Source organism: Scyliorhinus canicula, chromosome 13 (genome assembly GCF_902713615.1).
Source record: "Scyliorhinus canicula chromosome 13, sScyCan1.1, whole genome shotgun sequence".
NCBI lineage: Eukaryota > Metazoa > Chordata > Chondrichthyes > Carcharhiniformes > Scyliorhinidae > Scyliorhinus > Scyliorhinus canicula.
The window spans coordinates 20,061,666-20,082,640 of NC_052158.1; the positions used below are offsets into that span (position 1 = coordinate 20,061,666).

The window sequence follows — 20,975 nt, forward strand, 5'->3', positions numbered from 1 at the left end:
CGGGTAAACGCTGGTAAAGGAATGGGTGACGCCGCGATACATAATATTCAATGGTGTTGAAGTCTGTGCAATCTGCCCAGGCCAGCACTCGCTTTGCACATGTTTCATTCAAACATGTTCAATTCAATATTCCCCCGGCCGCGCTTCTGACCTGCTAAATGCTGGGCCAGCCATTCACAAGCGCTGATGTCCCGTTGCTGGTGAAGAAGTTACTTACCCCAAAAGCAAGAGGAAATTTAGAACCGACCAGCTCTGCTCCGCGTCTGCAGCAGACTGACAGAAAGAGCTAAGCAAGGGCTTCGAGAGCAACTCCCCAGGAGGTGGAAATATTTGTGATTGCGGAAACCTTGGCTGATCTGTGACTAATTTCTATCTCTCGCCTTTATTCCTCAGCTCAGTTTCAGTATTCGAAATGTCTCTAGTAATCTATTTAATAACATTCAGTCAGTTTATTTTAGCTACATGTAACAAAGAACAAAGAACAAAGAAAATTACAGCACAGGACCAGGCCCTTCGGCCCTCCCAGCCTGCGCTGATCCAGATCCTTTATCTAAACCTGTCTCCTATTTTCCAAGGTCTACTACTCTCTGTTCCCCACCCATTCATATACCTGTCTAAAGAACAAAGAAAACAGTCTGGTCTTTCAATTAATAGAAATCATAGAATTTACAGTGCAGAAGGAGGCCATTCGGCCCGTCGACTCTGCACCGACCCTTGGAAAGAACAACCTTCTTAAACCCACACCTCCACCCTGTGGCAGTAACCCCTCCTAACCTTTTAGGACACTACGAGCAATTTAGCATGGCCAATTCACCTAACCTGCACATCTTTAGACTGTGGGAGGAAACCGGAGCACCCGGAGGAAACCCACGCAGACACGGGGACAACGTGCAGACTCCGCACAGACACTCACCCGAAGCCGGAATTGAAGCCGGGATCCTGGAGCTGAGAAGCAACTGTGCTAACCACTGTGCTGCCGTGCCGCCCAATTTGACACTCTTATTACATGCATGTCAAACACTTTCTTCAAACCCTTTAGATAATTTAAAAAAAAATTTAGAGTACCCAATTCATTTTCCAATTAAGGGGCAATTTAGCATGGCCAATCCACCCAGCCTGCACATCTTTTTGGGTTGTGGGGGCGAAACCCACGCAGATACGGGGAGAATGCGCAAACTCCACACGGACAGTGACCCAGAGCCGGGATCGAACCTGGGACCTCAGCGCCGTGAGGCCGCAGTGCTAACCCACTGCGTCACCGTGCTGCCCTAAACCCTTTAGATCAGGGGTGGGCAAACTACGGCCCGCGGGCCGCATGCGGCCCGCCAAAGGTCTTTATGCGGCCCACCAAAACCAAGTCATCAAAAAAATTTTTTTTTAAAATTAAAAAAAATTTTTTAAAATAATTTTTTTTATAATAAGGTTAATGGGGGGGGCTGTTGGGTTACTGGTATAGGGTGGATATGTTGACTTGAGTAGGGTGATCATTGCTCAGCACAACATCGAGGGCCGAAGGGCCTGTTCTGTGCTGTACTGTTCTATGTTCTATGTTCTATATGAGGCGCCCAGAATCATAACCAGGTGAAGTAATTATTTTACTTAATGCCACCGGGGGAAGCGCTGAGATATATGCCGCACGCTAATTGGTTACAACCGGGACTATTAATTAATAACCCACACCTAGCAGATACAGAAACAATGGGCCAAACAACATCTGTGTGCTGTCAAACACCTGCTTTAGTCGCGCGTCTGCGATCCATCCCTTTTCCACCAACATTGTAATTAACGTGGTGACTAAGGGGACCAGATACAGTCTCTGCTGTTTGTTTTATTACAATCGTTGATCTTTTCCAATGCACTGTGATTTTTCCCAATGGTTTTCTCTCCGCCTGTTTGTGATGTGCGAGTACACAAACTGTGGTGACAGCTGACCGCCATCCAGTAACTGGATGTGCTATCCAGTTAAGGATAGCACATTCTTTGGAAAGGGTACAGAGGAGATTTACCAGGCTGGAGATTTTCAGCTAAGAAGAGAGGTTGGATAGACTGGGGCTGTTTTCCTTGGAGCAGGGCAGATTGAGGGGGGATATGATCGAGATGTGTGAAATTGTGAGAGGCTTGGACAAGAAAAAACCTTTCCCCTTGGCGGAGGAGTCAATGACCAGGGGGCATAGATTTATGGTGAGGGGCAGGAGATTGAGACGGGATGTGAGGAAAAACATTTTTACCCAGAGGGTGGTGGGAGTCTGGAACTCACTGCCTGAAAGGCTGGTGGAAGCACAGACCCTCATCACATTGAAGAAGTATTTAGACGTGCACTTGCAATGCCAAGGGAATACAAAGCTATGGGCCAAGTGCTGGGAAATAGGATTAGAACAGTTTAGTTGGGGCAGCACTGTGGCACAGTGGGTGGCACTGCTGCCTCAGGGCGCCGAGGTCCCAGGTTCGATCCCGGCTCTGGGTCACTGTCCGTGTGGAGTTTGCACATTCTCCCCGTGTTTGCGTGGGTTTCACCCCCACAAGCCAAAGATGTGCAGGGTAGGTGGATTGGCCATGCTAAATTGCCTCTTAATCGAAAAAAAATAATTGGCTACTCTAAATTTATTTTTAAAAAACGATAGTTTAGTTAGGTGGTTATATTTGACCGGCACAGAGGCAATGGGCCGAAGGGCCTTTCCTGTGCTGCGGGCCTCAATGACTCCAGCACTCTGCACACTGTTTCTGACCGGTAGCTGGCGGCATCGGTCCCATTTTCTGAGCCTCTCCCCATCATTCAATTCAATAGCTTTCCCTGTGTCACAGCACTTCAACTGTACCCCCAGGGTCCCCAGGCTTTTTTTTAAACTTATGGCAGAGGGGGAAAGTGGAGGAGGAGGGCGTATCAATGAACGGGAACATAAAGTCCCTCAGAGTGAGCTGGGAATTTCCCATACCCAATTCTGAATGAACATTTTGCAGCTTCTGCACAGGTCTGTATCTGCGTGGGTGTAGGCGCGGGACTGATGTTGAACAATTCTCAGCCAGCAGGGTAAACACTGGACTGGAGACACGCGAGTTCACAAATTATTGAAAATAATGTGCAATCTCCAGGTGTCCTTTCACCACGGGGATTTAATCCCATTTGGGCTCCTCGGTGATGCCATGACTATTTTTTTTGAACCGTAAACAATGTTCGCTTTTGCTCCACCCTGCGACTGAATCTTCTCCGATCCCAGTCTGCTCTTCCGCAAGAAGCCGCCCAACTGACTGAACTCTTCGTGCTGTTCATTCTTCCTCACATCGCCCGAGAGATATTTCTTTTTGCAGTTCCTTCCATTCTCAGAGTTACCTGCTTCACTGCTCAAATCTTGCCCGACCCGTTCTGAATCCCCCCCGGGGGCGGACCTGGGGGGGGGGGGGGCGGACCCGAGGGCGGGGCGGACCGAGGGCGGGGCGGGGGTGGCGGACCCGAGGGGGTGCGGGGGGGCGGACCCGAGGGGGGTGCGGGGGGGGGGGGACCGAGGGGGTTGCGGGGGGGGGGGGGGACCGAGGGGGGTGCGGGGGTGGCGGACCCGAGGGGGTGCGGGGGGGCGGACCCGAGGGGGGGGCGGACCGAGGGCGGGGCGGGGGTGGCGGACCCGAGGGGGTGCGGGGGGGCGGACCCGAGGGGGGTGCGGGGGGGGGGGACCGAGGGGGTTGCGGGGGGGGGGACCGGGGGGGGTGCGGGGGGGGCGGACCCGAGGGGGTGCGGGGGGGCGGACCCGAGGGGGGTGCGGGGGGGGGGACCGCGGGGGGGGGCGGACCGAGCGGGGGGGGCGGACCGAGCCGGGGGGGGCCGCCCTGGGGGAGGGCGGCCACCGCGCATGCGCTGGTTGGCACCGGCCCAACAGCGCATGTGCGGGACCCGAGTCTCTGGCGCCCCCTAGCAGATGGCGCCCCGGGCGACTGCCCGAGTTGCCGGTGCCTTGAGCCGGCCCTGATTGGGAATGCTGGCATGGTGTGCAGTACAATCGTGCTGTCCACCTGACCAGTGAGCATTTCCGACTGGCTCCCCCGAGGAAATACTTTACTCCGCGGTTGACTTGCGTTTCAGCAAAGAAACAGACCCGCATGAACCTCGTCTCAATCCTCTTCAGTATATGCAACTAGCACCTCCTTCTATTCCATTCTCCCTCGTATGCTTTGCCTGATCTAAATCTACACTATTCCCCTCAAATCCACTTTGCATCACCCTTTGGATAAAAACCATAAGACATAGGAACAAAATTAGGCCACTCGGCCCATCGTGTCTGCTCCGCCATTCAATAATGGCTGATATTTTTCTCATCCCCATTCTCCTGCCTTCTCCCCATAATCCCTAATCCCCTTATTAATCAAGAACCTATCGATCTCTGTCTTAAAGACACTCAGTAATGTGGCCTCCACAGCCTTCTGCAGCAAAGGGTTCCACAGATTCACCACCCTCTGGCTAAAGAAATCCCATCTCATCTCTGATTTAAAGGATAGTCCCTTTAGTCTGAGATTGTGCCCTCTGGTTCTAGGTTTTCCTAAAAGTAAAAGCATCCTTTCCGTGTCCATTCTATCCAGGCCTCGCAGCATCCTGTAAGTTTGAATAAAATTTTTCCCTCATCCTTCGAAACTCCGAGTACAGACCCAGAATCCTCAACCATTCCTCATACAACAAGCTCCTCATTCCAGGGATCATCCTTGTGAACTTCCTCTGGACCCTTTCCAAGGCCAGCACATCCTTCCTTAGATACAGGGCCCAAAACTGCTCACAATACTCCAAATGGAGAGTATTGTGACCAGAGTTTTATACAGCATCAGAAGTACATCCTTGGCTCTTGTATTCTGGCCCTCTCAACATGAAGCTAACATTGCATTTGCCTTCCTAACTGCCAACTGAACCTGCACGTTAAGCTTAAGAGAATCTTGAACAAGGACTCCCAAATCCCTTTGTGCTTCTGATTTCCTAAGTATTTTCCCATTAAGAAAATAGTCTCTGCCTCCATTCCTCCTTCCAAAGTGCATAAGCTCACACTTTTCCACATTGTATTCCATCTGCCACTTCCTTGCCCACTCTCCTAGCCTGTCCAAGTCCTTCTGCAGCCCCTCTGCTTCCTCAATACTACCTGTCCCTCTATACATCGTTGTATCATCTGAAAACTTAGCAACAGTGCCTTCAGTTCCTTCTTCCAGATCGTTAATGTATATTGTGAAAAGTTGTGGTCCCAGCACCGACCTTTGACACACACCACTAGTCACTGGCTGCCATCCTGAAAAAGATCCTTTTATCCCCACTCTCTATCTTCTGCCAGTCAGCTAATCCTCTATCCATGCCAGGAACTTACCCTTAACACCATAGGCTCTTAGCTTATTTAACAGTCTCCTATGCAGCACCTTGTCAAAGGCCTTCTGGAAATTTAAATAAATTGCGTCCACTGGTTCTCCTTTGTCGAACTTCCTTGTTACCTCGTCAAAGAATTCTAACAGATTTGTCAGACATAACCTCCCCTTGACGAAGCCGTGCTGGCACAGTCCTATTTTACTATGCACTTCCAAGTACTCCGCAATCTCATCTTTAATAATGGACTTTAAAATCTTACCAATGTCAGGCTAACTGGCCTATAATTTCCTGTCTTCTGCCTCCCTCCCTTTTTAGTGTAGCAGTGCTATATTAACCACTTTCCAGTCCTCTGGGACCCTCCCTGCCTCCAGTGGTCTTGAAAGATCACCACCAATGCCTCCACAATCTCCTCGGCTATCTCCGATAGAACCCTGGGCTGTAGTCTACCCAGTCCAGGTGATGTATCCACCTGCAGTCTTTTCAGTTTCCCCAGAACCTTCTCCTTAGTGATGGCCACTACACTCACCTCTGCCCCCTGATTCTCCTGGAGCTCTGGCCTCCCACTGGTGTCTTCCACCATGAAGACTGATGCAAAGTAACTAATCAGTTCCTCTGCCATTTCTTTGTTTCCTATTATTACTTCTCCAGCCTCATGTTCAGTGGTCTAGTGTCTATTTTTGCCTCTCTCTTACCTTTTATAGATGGAAAAAACTCTTCCTGTTGTCTTTTATATTACTAGCTAGTTTACACATAGTTCATCTCCCCCCCCCCCCCCCCCCTTATTGCATTTCTAGTTGTCCTCTGCTCGCTTGTAAAGGCTTCCCAATCCTCTGGCTTCCCACTAAGCCTGGATTCCCACTGAGCCTGGATTCCCACTAATCCTCGCCACTTTGTATGCATTTCTTTTGCTTGTATGCTGTCCTTGACTTCCCTCATCAACCATGGTTGCCTTGTCCTGCCCTTACCATGTTTCCTCCTCCTGGGGATGAATTTCTGTTGTGCCTCATGACTAACCCTGAAAAGCTCCTGCCATTACTGACCTTCCCTGCTCGGCTCCTTTTCCAATCAACTCTGGCCAGCTCCTTCCTCATGTCTTTGTAGGTACCCTTATTTATTTGAATTCTTATTAAATTGTATATTGATGACCCCAGACTTTGTCCATAAGTGGGAAATATTCATTGCATCTACTCTATCGAAGAAACCAAATTTTGGGTCGACCATATTTGGAGTACTGGTCACCTCATTAAAAGAAAATGACAGCAAAGCTGTGAATGTACAAAATTAATTTGTAAAAATTATAACAGAACTGAAAAGTTTAAGCTGTGAGGAAAGACTGGGGTTCTTCGATAGAGTAGATGCAATGAATGTTTCCCCACTTATGGACAATGTTTGGAGTCATAAATATGCAATTTAGTAAGAATTCGAGTAAATACGGGTAACTACAAAGACACGAGGGAGGAGCTGGCCAGGGTTGATTGGAAAAGGAGCCTAGCAGGGAAGACAAAATATGTCATCAAAATCTATCATCAAGTATATTGGCCAGGAATCTCTGTTGCGAGTCTATCCTGCTTCTGCTGCTAACCAGGACGGAGAATTTGGCGCTCAGCTCCCATTCACTGCAGCGGCACAGGAGAATCTGTTGGCAAAGACACAGTGGTCGATGAAATAGCAGTGGCTTTTACTTTCCAATCCATGAATGTATCTGATTCTGTTCCCTTTTTGTTTTTTTAACAGGAGCTTCTGAAGTAACAGTGTTCACGTTGGTGTTTTTGTGTCTCCTGACAATGGCACCCTTATTTTTGACTTGCAGTATGAAGGCCTGTGACACAAAAAGGTTAAATAAGTTTGCCAAGCGTAAGTTCAGATGCAGATTATATATTCAGATCACACTATCAAAACCTTATGGTTAAGTGGGGAGTGGGGAGTTGATGAGGTTAGTTTTAAAGTGGAAGGGGATGAGGGGGAGAAATTGGTGAGTTTGGTCTATTTAAAGGATCGGTTTGCCAACCACAAAGGTACAAACAAACAAGAGCTTTATTGGAAAGGTGTTTACTGTACAGGCTGTTCAGATAGAATGCTCATTTTCCCGCGCTGATGATGTCATCAGTATGTCACATGATCGGACTCTGAAAGTGACCTTGTTCCAACTCGGAATAAACATGAATATACAACACTTTCCTCCCCCTTTACATTTGAGGTTCCTGTAATGAAACACAATATAACGTTAGCAATCAAAATTTACAATGGGCACGATTCTCCGTTCCCGCAGCCGGCCAATGAGAACATAGAACATAGAACAGTACAGCACAGAACAGGCCCTTCGGCCCTCGATGTTGTGCCGAGCAATGATCACCCTACTCAAACCCACGTATCCACCCTATACCCGTAACCCAACAACCCCCCACCCCTTAACCTTACGTTTTAGGACACTACGGGCAATTTAGCATGGCCAATCCACCTAACCCGCACATCTTTGGACTGTGGGAGGAAACCGGAGCACCCGGAGGAAACCCATGCACACACGGGGAGGACGTGCAGACTCCACACATACAGTGACCCAGCCGGGAACTGAACCTGGGACCCTGGAGCTGTGAAGCATTTATGCTAACCACCATGCTACCGTGCTGCCCCAACGAGGTTTCCTATTGTGGCCAGCCGACGCCATCGGGAAACCCCTGGGCTACCGGTGAATCACACAGAGAACCCTGCAGAATATGTACAACAGAATAAACTCAACAGTCAAAAAGTTAGACATTTCAGAGGGCGTCAATATCTGTGTGCTTGTTGGCAAACCTCTGGCTTCTGCTTTTTCATGTTGACTGCAACCTCTGTTGTTTTTGGTTTAGTTTGGACGTCGTCTGTAGTTGCTCAAATGGGGCGGCATTCTCCCCTACCCGGCGTGACGGAGGGTGCCGGAGTAGGGGAGTGGCGCCAACCACTCAGTGGTCGCGCCTCCCCAAAGATGGGGAATTCTCCCCACCTTTAGGGGCCAGCCCCGCGCTGGAGCGGTTTGCACCAGAAGACTGGCGCAAACACTCGTCGCCGCCGGCAGTGGGGCTGGCCGAAAGGCTTTCGCCGGTCGGCGCATGCGCCGGCAGCGGCAGCTGGCCGCTGACGTCACTGCCGGCTCATGCGCGATGTGGTGTTCCTTTCCGTCTCCGCCATGGTGGAGGCCGTGGCGGCCGCGGAAGAAACTAGTACAATTAGGGCACTGGCCCGGCCCCTGATCGGGGGGCCCCGATCGCGGGCCGGGCCACCGTGGGGGCACCCCCCGGGGTCCGATCGCCCCCCCCCCATGACCCCGGGAGCCTGCTCGCGCCGCTGAGCCCGCCGTTCCAGAGGTGGTTTAAACCTCGGCGGCGCAAGAGGCCTCCCAGCGGCGGGACCTCGGCCTATCTGGGCCAGAGAATCGCCGCAGGGGCCACTTTGATCGGCGGGGCGAGATTCCTGCCCCGCCACTTCCTGGGTGGCGGAGAATCTCTACCACGGCGAGGGCGGGATTTTAGGCGCCCCCAGGCGATTCTCCGACCCTGCTGGGGGTCAGAGAATTTTGCCCCTGGAGTCAATGGAGTGTTCGGAGACGAAGGGCGGGATTCTCTGATCCTGAGGTTAAGTGTTGACGCCGTCGTAAACGCCGTCGGGTTTCTCGATGCCATCAACATACCTTCAGGAGCAGCAATTCTGACCTCTGCTGGGGGCCAGCACGGCACTGGAGTGACCCACGCCGCTCCAGCTGCCGATCCCAGTGTCAGATGGGCGGCGCGTGTCTGCGCATGCGCTGTGGGACCGGCGGCCATGCACGCATGCGCAGTGGCTCCCCTCTCCGCGCCGGCCCCGACGCAACATGGCGTAGGGCTACAGGGGCCGGCGCAGAACAATAGAGGCCCCCAGCTCCTTCACAGTGGAGGCCCCCCCCCGGGTTGGACCCACCCCCGGGTTTGGTCCCATGGTCTTGCCACAAAATACCATGTCCATCATGCCTACACTGGCTCTCCAAACAAGCATAATGACTTTGTGCCATTCCCCATACCCCTGCACATTGTTTCCATTCAAATAGTCATTTGACGCCCCATTGGACGCCTCGATTGAACCTGCATCCACCACACTTCCATACAGCGCACTCCAGACCTGAACCACTCATTCTGCGAAAAAGATTTTTCTCACCTCGCGTTTGCGTCTTTTGGCAAATCACTTTAAATCTGTGCCCTCTCGTTCTTGATCCTTCTACGAGTGCATAAATCACTTTTTATTACTTCACTATCTGAGTGAACAGGAACAAACTGGGGGCAAGGGCCGACTGAAATAACATGAGGTTTTTCAAGCTATTTCCCATTGTTGTAAATTTAAATGGAGTGATCTTGAGGTGCCGGGAGCCGGGACTGCAGGAGATTGGAACTCTCTGGGGCATGGTTTGTGAATGTTATGGGTGTATTATTGATTTTCTTCTATACAAGTTGAACAAGACTGAGTATGCTCTGCACTGTAAATTGTATAAAAACACTTGCATTTTTATTGCACGCTTCAGAATCTCAAGAAGTTCACTAGCCAACGAATTAATTTTTGAAAGGTTACTTTTGTAATGTGGGAAGCAACAGCTAGCGTGGGCACAATAATAACCCACAAACATCAATAAGATAAACAACCAGGTCATTTTGTTTGATGTTTGAAGGAAGAATATTGACCAGGACCCCAGGGGGTCTCTTGGATCTTCTTTTTAAAATAGTGCTGTGGGATCCTTTGTATTGAGCTGATGGGAGAGTGAGGGATCTCAGTTTAAAATATCATTCAAAGCACAGCACCACTGACAGCGTCACTCTCCTTCACTACCTCACTGAAGTGCTGGACTAGATTATGTGTTCAAGTCTTTGCAATGGCTATTATCCCACAGGCTTCTTTCTGACTTTGCAGAAGTAGCGTCAGCGGAACCACGGGTGACACACATGTGCACACATTCATGCATACGAACATATGGATTGGACCATCTGACCCCCTCTCTCCTGCCCCTGCTCCCCAACTCCATGAGAGAAATCTGGATCGCAGAAAGGAACACAAGCAGGAAGATAATTGGACAAATGTTTCTCTTCCTGGGACTATTAGACCACCTGGTGGTGTTGTAATTCACCGACTGACCACTAGGAGTCTCAATAGTGTATAGGTGAATGTTGGAGTCAGGTGACCTCAGATTGACAAAGGAGCTGGGAGAGAGGTTGCTTGTGCGTGTTCATACTGTTATTCATCTGTTATTTTGTATATATTTGACCCACAGTTAATGTTATTAAATCATTTATAGCTTTAGCTACAATATAAATCAGGCCATCCATCAAGAAGTTTATACCTGGGATCAGCAAATTCGGGACAATCAGATAGAAAGGCGCATGCATCTATAATCCAGGCCACTTGATTTTCTATTTGTTGATTTTAAATAGAGGGTATAGTTGTCAGACTGCTAGAAATCTGCAGTCATCCTCTTCCAATTGCCCTGCATTCACTGTAGCCAGGTGTCGTAATAATCCCAAGCTCAGGATCAGGAAAATCAACTCTGTGCTTTTCTTGACCAGTTATATTTTCCCAAGTGCAGCAGATGGATCAGGATGTGTGTTTGGTACGTGTGCACTCTGTGATTCTGTTTTTATTTCTTGCCAGTTTGCCGTCTGATCCTAGTGGTTGCAGGAGCTCCACTGAGCGGAATCATTGTGATATCTCTGTCAGGCTGCTTGATTACAGAAATTGCGAAACAGGCTGGTGAGTGTTCAATGATAAAACTTTGGTCAACAAACTAATTCCACAAGTAACATCCTGTCATAAACAGTCTGACCAGGAGAGCTAATTATATAGTCATTTTTGCTAATGTTTTCATTGCAATGGTTTGATTCACGCCGGCGGGACAGGCATTACAGCAGCTGGACTTCGGCCCATCGCGCGGGGGGGGGGGGGGGGGGGGGGGGGGGCGCGCCAACTGGCGCGGCACGATTCCCGCCCGCGCCGAATCTCCGGTGCCGGAGAATCCGGTGGCCGTCGGGGGCGGGATTCACGCACCCCCCCCCCGGCGATTCTCTGACCCGGCGGGGGATCGGAGAATCCAGCCCCAGATATTAAGTTGACACTTCACCATTTTAGGTCATGGCTGATGTATGGCGTGGAGGACATTGAGTAGGGAAAATAGTTGAATGTAGTTCAAGAACTTGGTTAACATGCTTGGAGCTTCTGGCTATTTGTTACTTTGCCAGACCAGCATGCAGGTTAAGGTTTAGGTAAATTCATTCCTGTCAGAATGAACTTACTTTCTATTTTGGCACCAGTTTAATAGTGCACGTTTTGAGGCAGTGAGTTTTGGATGTATTCTGTTCCTATATAGAGTAATAATTAGCAATTTTTAAATTATGAATACTTGAATTAATTAAATGTAGTGTGTAAATTCCTCCAATAATGGAAATGGAGCACTTTAACTTATCCGATCGGTAGTGTCTGGATTGTAATTGCTTCAGGGAACCTTGTGTAAAGCTAATTAGAGTGTACACTCCACAATTCCCACATGATTGAAGTATCAGGAAATTGAATACTCTGCAAACAAGACATACAAAACAAAACAAATTGAATACTCTGCAAACAAAACAAAACAAGACAAAACAAACCAGAGAATCGCCGGGAGGGCCTGTACCAACGGCCGCCAACGGGCGCGGCTCGATTCCCGCCCCGCCAAAACCCCGGCGCCGGAGAATTCGGCAGCCGGCGATGGTGCGGTGGGGCGAGATTCATGCCGCCCCCGGCAATTCTCCAACCCGACGGGGGGGGTGGGAGAACCACGGCCATTGTTCCTGCTGCTGCATGTAGCTACTACCAGGAGATCTGGTGTCATGATATGTCACACTCCTCATACAATCACTGTAGTTCATCTGCAACAGCTCTGTGATGCCCATCATCCAGCTACACCTAGATCGTTCCCTTCTGCCCTCTACTTTTCTCTCTCGAAGTGACATTATGAAACAAGATGTGACACAAAGCCACAGACGGAGTTATTAGTTGACCAAAGAGGTAGGTTTTAAAGAGTGTCATAAAGAAAGAAGGAGAGTCAACAGGGATTTAGGGAGTGAAGTCCAGAGCTTAGGGCCTTGGCTGCTGAAGGAATGGTCAACGATTGTGAGCAATTAAAAATCCGGGATGCGATTAAAATAACGTTTTTTTGCGGGTTTTTTTATGAAGTGCAAAAAACATGTTAAAATGTGACAAAAAAGAAATGCCCGCTGATCGGTGGCATTTTCAGTGTTTCTTGTCACCTTGGAAGTGAAGGTTGGGAAATTCCTCAAAGGTGCCCATTTTGTTGAGCTAATTAATGTTGACAGTTGGAAATCAAGGGCAGGAAACGCATGACTTCATGATGCATGCTTCCAGATGTGCTTAGGGTGTTAAAGCACAATGTTCTGGCCAGTCACTTTGTTATAATGAATGAGATGCCGGTCATACCAAATGTGCTGGAGATAATAATCCAAGCAGCAAAAGTTGGGAACCAAGGATTTTTGGTGGTGGTGACGCAACCAAGAGTTCAGTTAAAGGGCGGCATGGTAGCTCAGTGGTTAACACTGCTGCCTCACAGTTCCAGGAACCCCCGGTTCAATTCCGGCCTCGGGTTATTGTCTGTGTGGAGTCTGCACGTTCTCACCGTGTCGGCGTGGGTTTCCTTCGGGTGCTCCGGTTTCCTCCCACAAGTCTCACGGTAGCATGGTGGTTAGCATCAATGCTTCACAGCTCCAGGGTCCCAGGTTCGATTCCCGGCTGGGTCACTGTCTGTGTGGAGTCTGCACGTCCTCCCCGTGTGTGCGTGGGTTTCCTCCGGGTGCTCCGGTTTCCTCCCACAGTCCAAAGATGTGCGGGTTAGGTGGATTGGCCATGCTAAATTGCCCGTAGTGTAAGGTTAATGGGGGGATTGTTGGGTTACGGGTATACGGGTTACGTGAGTTTAAGTAGGGTAATCATTGCTCGGCACAACATCGAGGGCCGAAGGGCCTGTTCTATGCTGTACTGTTCTATGTTCTATGTTCTAAGTCCAAAGATGTGCAGGTTAAGTGGATTGGCCGTGATAAATTGTCCAAAAAGATTGGGTGGGGTTACGGGAATAGGGTGGAGGTGTGGGCTTAAGTAGGGTGCTCTTTCCAAGGGCAGGTGCAGACTCGATGGGTCGAATGGCCTCCTTCTGCACTATAAATTCTATGATTCTATGAATTTGCACAATTTTTATAACTGGAGTTCATGTAGTTATATGATGTTGTCTATTGCAGATAGAGGATGGCAGACTGTGTTCAATCTACAAAGAACCATACTTCCTGCTATGGGAATTCTGTTAGTTTCCGTTTTAATATCCATTGCGCTTCGCCTCATATGTAAGTAATGTTGGTGCAGTTAGAGTTTGTTTCAAACTATTGTAATGGTTACAAAGAACTGAAAGAACTCGAGTAAGGACGACTCCACGAGACTTTAAAAATTGGCAGGCAGGGTCGGATGCAGAAGCCCCTCCCCCATTTCCATCAGATCCCATTTTGCTGATAGGGTGAAGGGATCAGGGCATGATCCACATGGGAAGGAAACCTAATACCAGCAGGGCCATTTAAACTCGGTGCTGAGTTCAAACAGACCCCATTTCGGGAGTCACAGATTGTTGTAGACATAAACATTTTTTAAGGCCGAGAATGTCTGTTTAAATATCATAAAATGAAATTTCTTTAAATCTCCCACCTTTTAAACTGTATTAAAAACTTGGCTGTAGCTGTCAGTGACTATTTAAAAATTATCTCTGTTGAATTACTTTGCTTAACAGGCCTGCTGGAGTAGGATCTCTTAATGCAATATTTTTGACATTCCTTAAGGGCTAATATTCCTTAACTGTTTTATTGCAACTGGGATGAAGTCCCACGGAACCGAGACAGACCTTCTAACCAGCCCGTGATCACTAGGATTTACTTTTTTAATAATGTAAATGCAAATCGCTTATTGTCACAAGTAGTCTTCAAATGAAATTCCTGTGAACAGCCCCTAGTCGCCACATTCTGGCGCCTGTTCGGGGAGGCTGGTACGGGAATTGAACCGTGCTGCTTGCCTGCCTTGGTCTCCTTTAAAAGCCAGCGATTTAGCCCTGTGCCAAAGCAGCTCCGATGATAGGATATGATAAAATCATAGAATTTACAGTACAGAAGGAGACCACTGGGTCCATTGAGTCTGCACTGGGTCTTGGAAAGAGCACCCTACTAAAGCCCATACCTCAGGACAGCACAGTGGCGCAGTGGGTTAGCCCTGCAGTTTCAAGACGCCGAGGTCCCAGGTTCGACCCCCGGCTTTGGGCCACTGTCCATGTGGAGTTTGCACATTCTCCCCGTGTTTGCGTGGGTTTCGCCCCCACAACCGAAAGATGTGCAGGCTAGGTGGATTGGCCGTGCTAAATTGCCACTTAATTGGAAAAGATGAATTGGGTACTCTAAATTTATAAAAAGAGGGTCACACCTCCACCCTATGCCCATAACCCAGTAATCCTTTTTTGAACATTAAGGGCAATTTATCATAGCCAATCCACCATTAGACTGTGGGAGGAAACTGGAGCACCCAGAGGAAACCCACGCACAGACGGGGAGAACGTGCAGACTCTGCACAGACAGTGACCCAAGCTGGGAATCGAACCTGGGACCCTGGTGTTGTGAAGCAACAGTGCTAACCACTGTGCTCACTGTGCTGCCCACACTGTAAAATGGACTATTCCCAATTCAGCAGAGGCATTAAAATAAGCAAGTCAATAATATAACGGGCAAAGGAGTTTCATATGAGCTGCTAGACCTTGGTAGTCTGCATGGCACAATTTGATGGAGAAAATGCTTTTGGGAACGATGTTACAGACTGATGTACTTACATTTATTCAATGAATCCTTTGCTCTGTTCACTTTTCATTCCATATAATTCAATCTATATTCACGTCAACAGATCGAAAATGCAAGCAAGGGACAACTGGAACTACAGCTCCCAGTGTAAAATATTCTGATGGTCTTCATTCTGTAAGTATTTGGGCCAAATACAAGTGACAGGTTAGAAACACACAGCCTTTGCTCTCAGACTTTCTCTAAATGAACATTCCTTGAGTTGTCACACATTATTGTAGTCAGAAATTGAAGATTTTGTTTCTTTTTGCCATTTGAGAGTAATTACTGTGGAGAATGAGAGGTTCCAGTATCTACTGAACAAAATGCATGCATGGTGTTTGTGTGGGTCTCACCCCCACAACCCAAAGATGTGCAGGCTAGGCGGATTGGCCATGCTAAATTGCCCCTTAATTAGAAAAAATTAATTGGGTATTCAAAATTTTTTAAAAAAGAGGCAAATAAAATTCAGATCATCAATTGTTACTGATTTGTTTATTCAGGTCTGTACATTTAATAAAAAGAACATTTCGCTGTTGTTGAAGACAGTTGAATTCACATTTTTATCTTTTTGTTTCCTGAGGATCTGAAGAAACCCTTCTTGAAACCCACAGTTACTAATGAAAATCGCTTATTGTCACAAGTAGGCTTCAGATGAAGTTACTGTGAAAGCCCCTAGTCACCACATTGGAGAGGCTGGTACGGGAATGAAGGACTAACTTAAATCCAGGAGCACAGCTATTAGTGAAGAAATGGCTTAAATTCAAGGAACTCTGCTACAAGTGAAGCACTATCTTCAATCATTTGGAAACCTTGGAATTGTGAGCACCGTGTTCATTATTTTTTGCCCTTTAAGTTTAAAGGGTGAAAGTAAGAAGACTATCCAGTTTCCCTTGTATTATGATCCCAAACCCCGACAGTGACTAGGACACTGGATCAAAATCCCAATATTTTAGTTGATTTGGAAGACAGTGGGGAAAGAATGATTCACGCCAGGAGTGATTGCATGAAGAAATAAGGCTTGGTTATTTTTTAAACAAAACTTTATTATAACTACAATATGGAACTTTTTAACTTCACACCCAAAAAGAGTTTACAATTTACACCTTAAACACTACCTCACAATTTTCCATTAAACAGCAAGAAAAGAAACGTGCAGATCTCAATCCATTTTACTTTCGGAGAATTGCGGACTCAGCATCAAGCAGATCAGAAAGCTATTCCTCTCTCCAAAGTTTTTTCCACAAACTGCCTCTCTAATGCTTTCAAAATGTCTCTTTGCATTCCTTGGCTTCACCCAGCAATGGCCTCATCTCCCCAAGCTGAAAAACAATAGCTCTGCAGGCTACAAAGCACATTAACTCCCCAGGGACTTCCCCATGCATTAACCCAGACTGCAAAGCACATTCTTTTGTCAATTTCACCTGCTGGCTGCTGAAACTACCCAGTTCCTGCACAACAGAATTATTTTAAAACAAACACATTCTAACCCCAGGATTTTAACCCTTAAATTGCCCACTGCATTTACAATCCAATTTTTCTAACACCTTCCGATTGTCACACTTGTGTGTTTTTGTCAAGTGCAGAAACACAAACTCACACTCTCACTCTGATAGTTTTATGCTGAATGTAACAATCTCAGGTTTACGCCTCTTATTGTCTTTTGGAATTAAGGGGGAACTGTTTGTGCTATATGCTATTCAATTCATGAAGCAGAATTATCTCAGAATTTGCATCATCTGTGGGACCCGGCATTCAGTGGATAGCTTACCAGAAAATGGTAAGTGCATTGCCTAACATTTTGCATCTATGAGCATAATGTTTAATTGCTTCTTTCCACGGTACGCTTCTTGCCTTTTTCTCTACCTGGCACATTGTTGTTCCTCTGCATTTCCCTGCTAGGATTTCACAATTTGGACTGTTCCAGCAGCTGTCACTGCAGCCGTTTTTTGAACAAGAAGCCCAGCTGCCCGTAGTGACCTCTGTATTTAGTAATACATGATCAGACTGTGATAAGCAAGTATAGGCAATTGAACACTAGATGGCCACACTATCAGGACCTATATAAAGGTTTTCCCGCTCTTTCCTAGAGGAGAGTTTGTCAGGAGTGCAGAGGGAACAGAACAGAGACAGCTAGGGAGAAGAAGTTATTAGTTATCAGTATATAGCATTATCATATTTAATGGTTTAATCTACAGTTAGTCATTTGTTTACTAGTTCAGTATTAAGTAAAAAGAACTCACAAGATTATTTTATATTACTCATTAAATTACTTTATCATCACTGGAAGACGACATCTATATTTCAACAACTCGGCAAGACAAAAAGAGTAATATATATATTACAATATCGTAATATAACATGGCTTAATCCACCGGTTGCCAGCTTTACTGCCATGAGCTCATAGCACCCTCTTTCCAGTGCTGTTAACCAATCACCGCAAACCCCCCACCCCCGCCAACCCCCACAAACGCTGTTGGGAGATCAACATTTTCTAATCCACATTGTGTTTCCTTCCAAAATGTCAGGCCTTTGTTCTGAACAGGTTTCCTGTGGAGGATTCTATCTACACTCTGCCTTTGATGGAAACCAGGGACGGGTTTCTCCGACCCGCTGCCGGATCGGAGAATCGCCGGGGGCCGGCGCCAATCCCGCCCCCGCTGTGTCCCAAATTCTCCGGCACCGGAGATTCGGCGGGGGCGTGTCGGTTGGCGTGTCCCCCCCACGGCGATTCTCCGGCCCGCGATAGGCCGCTGTCATGCTTCTCCTACCGGCGTGGATCAAACCACCTACCTTACCGGCGGGAGCAGGCGGGCTCCGGGGTCCTAGGGGGGGACGCGGGGTGATCTGGCCCGGGGGGGGGGGTGGTTGTGCCCCCGCGGTGGCCTGGCCCACGAGATTGGGGCCCACCGATCGGCGGGCGGGCCTATGTCGTGGGGCACTCTTTTCCTTCCACCTTCACCAGTCTTCACCATGGCCTTCACCATGGCGGGGGCGGAAGTGACCCCCTCCCCTGCGCATGCACGGGGATGACGTCAGCAGCTGCTGACACTCCGACGCATGCGCGGACTTCCACCGGCCGGCGAAGTCCCTTCGGCCCCGACTGGCGTGGCGCCAAAGGCCTTCCACGCCAGCCGGCGGAGCGCCAACCACTCCGGTGTGGGCCTAGCCCCTCAATGTTAGGACATGGCCCCTAAAGGTGCAGAGACTTCCACACCTTTGGGGCGGCCCAACGCTGGAGTGGTTCACACCACTCCATCACGCCGGGACCCCTCGCCCCGCTGGGTAGGGGAGAATCCCAGCCCACACCGCAGTTGACAACTCTCCTTTTCCTGACCTTTCCCCATCTGGCTGTATTTTCTTTTTTAAAAAATGTATTTTATTACAAACATGTATCAAAACAGGTTACAGTGAACAAACACCCCATGAAACATGGGCAGGATTCTCCCATGCTGCGCCGTATGGGAGAGTCGCCGTTTGCGCCACTTTTACCCGCGGCGCCGGTCTGACGCCGGCAGGAGATTCTCCGCTCCTCGGAGAATCGGTACCATTTGTGCCGGCGTGTTTGGCGCGGCGCTGGTCGCGGGCCACTATCCGCGGCTGGGCCGCCGATTCTCCGGCCTCGATGGGCCGAGCGGCCACCCGGAAAAGGCAGAGTCCTGCTGGCGCCGTTCACACCTGCTCACAGCCGGCGGGAACTCTGCATGTAGGGTTGGGGGGCGGCTTGTGGGGCTGGGAAAAGCGCTCCTTCACCGGGGGGGCCTTTGATGGGGTCTGGTCCACGATCGGGGTCCACCGATCAGCGGCCCGGCCTCTCCAGCCCCGGCCCTATTTTATTACGCAGTCGGCCCCTGAACCCCCACGCCATGTTGCGTCGGGGCCGGCGCATTGAGGAAGTCCCCAGTGCATGTGTGGGTTGGCGCGGCGCCCATTTGTCAGCAGGAAGGGCGGCGGGAGCAGCGTGAACCGCTCCAGCGCCTTGCTGGCCCCCTGTGGGGTCAGAATCGGTACTGCCCGCGCCCGTTTCGCGCCATCATGAAACACGACAGTGTTCTCCAACATGCTCCTCAAACACGGTCACAAACATCCCCACCTTTCCTCAAACCCCTCTGAAGCACCCCTTAAATCATACTCTGACTTCTCTAATCGCAGGAAGTCGTGCAGGTCACCCAACCAAGCCGCTACCCCCAGTGGCGATGCCGACCGCCACTGTAGGCAAAATTCGTCGCCATGCAATCAGAGAGGCGAAGGCCAAGACATCGGCCTTCCTCCTCTCCATGAGCTCCGGCTTCTCTGAAACCTCAAATATCGGCACCAAAGGTTCCGGGTCCGTATCCCGGCTAAGACTGCGAACACTCCCGCCCAGAATCTTTCCAATTTTCCACAACCCCAAAGCATGTGCGCTTGATTCACTGGCAGCCGCCCGCACCTCTCACACTCATCTGCTACCCCCTGAAAGAACCCACTCATTCTCGCCCGAGTCATTTGCACCCTGTGCACCACCTTAAACTGTATCAGGCTCATCCTTGCATAGGAGGAGGTCCTGTTTACCTTATGCAGTGCTTCACTCCATACTCCCCAATTGATCTCCCCTCCCAACTCCGCTTCCCATTTCTCCTTGATCTTCACCACCCGCCTGCCTCCCTGCTCCACCAGCCACTTGTAAATATTCCCAATTCTTCCCTCCCCTTCCACATCCGGAAGCAGCAGTCGCTCCAGCAGGATGTATCCCGGCAACCTAGGGAACCCCCTCCAGACCTTTCGTGCAAAGGCCCTAACCTGCAGATACCTGAACTCACTCCCCCTCGGCAGCTCTACCCTCTCCCTTAGCTCCTCCAGACTAGTGAACCCTGCCTCCAAATACAGATCCCTCACCTTGACCAGTCTAACTTCCCTCCACCTCCTGTATACACTACCATCACACCCCCCCCCCCCCCCCCCCCCCCCCCCCCCCCCCCCGGCTCAAGCTCATGATTCTCGCACAGTGGTGTTAGCACCGACATCCCTTCCACCCTAAAATGCCTCCTCAACTGATTCCACATCTTCACTGTGGACTGCACCACCTGGCTCCTTGAATACCTACTCGGAGCCATTGGCAACTCTGCCGTCACCATAGCCCTTACAAAACTAGACCCGTTACAAGATTCCTCCTCCATCGTAACCCACTCTACCCCTTCTCCTTCCCACCACCGCTGCACATTGCCCACATTCGCCACCCAATAATAATGAAGCAGGTTCGGCAACGCCAACCCCCTTCTGCTGCCTCTGCCTCTGTAGCTGAGTCTTCCCCACCCATGGCACCTTCCCGCCCATACAAAGTCTGAAATGATCGTGTCCAATTTCCGAAAAAAGGCCTTTGGTATAAAGATCGGGAGAGCTTGAAAGATAAAGAAGAACCTCGGTAGAATATTCATTTTCACCACTTGTACCCTCCCCGCCAACGTTAAGTGCCGTGTATCCCACCTCTTAAGATCCTCCCTGGCCTCCTCTACCAGCTTCGTTAAATGCCACTTATGGAGCCCAGTCCATTCTCTCGCTACCTAAATCCCCAAATACCTGAACCTATCTGGCTGTACTTTCTACCAGTTGAGTAGAATCATAGCATTCCTACAGTTCAGAAGGAGGCCATTCGGCCCATCGACTCTGCACCGACCATCTGAAAGAGCACCCGACCTAGCCCTATCCCCACAACCACACTGAACCTTTGGACACTTAAAGTGCAATTTTGCGTGGCCAATCCACTTAACCTGCACATC

At 49.3% G+C, this 20,975-nt stretch overlaps 1 protein-coding gene across 2 annotated transcripts in view; it reads left to right on the forward strand.

Moving 5' to 3' along the window:
• Positions 1-17,505, forward strand: part of LOC119975689 — a 45,144-nt gene extending 27,639 nt beyond the window's left edge. Inside the window, exons 5-9 of one of the 2 annotated variants that reach the window (XM_038815480.1) lie at positions 7,061-7,180; positions 10,970-11,068; positions 13,600-13,701; positions 15,287-15,357; positions 15,803-17,505. In XM_038815480.1, the coding sequence (XP_038671408.1) occupies positions 7,061-7,180; positions 10,970-11,068; positions 13,600-13,701; positions 15,287-15,357; positions 15,803-15,877 (467 nt within the window). In that variant the 3' untranslated portion in view covers positions 15,878-17,505. The remainder of the gene's footprint in view (positions 1-7,060; positions 7,181-10,969; positions 11,069-13,599; positions 13,702-15,286; positions 15,358-15,802) is intronic. The other variant, XM_038815479.1, reaches the window with a different exon arrangement.
• Positions 17,506-20,975: the final 3,470 nt, after the last annotated feature.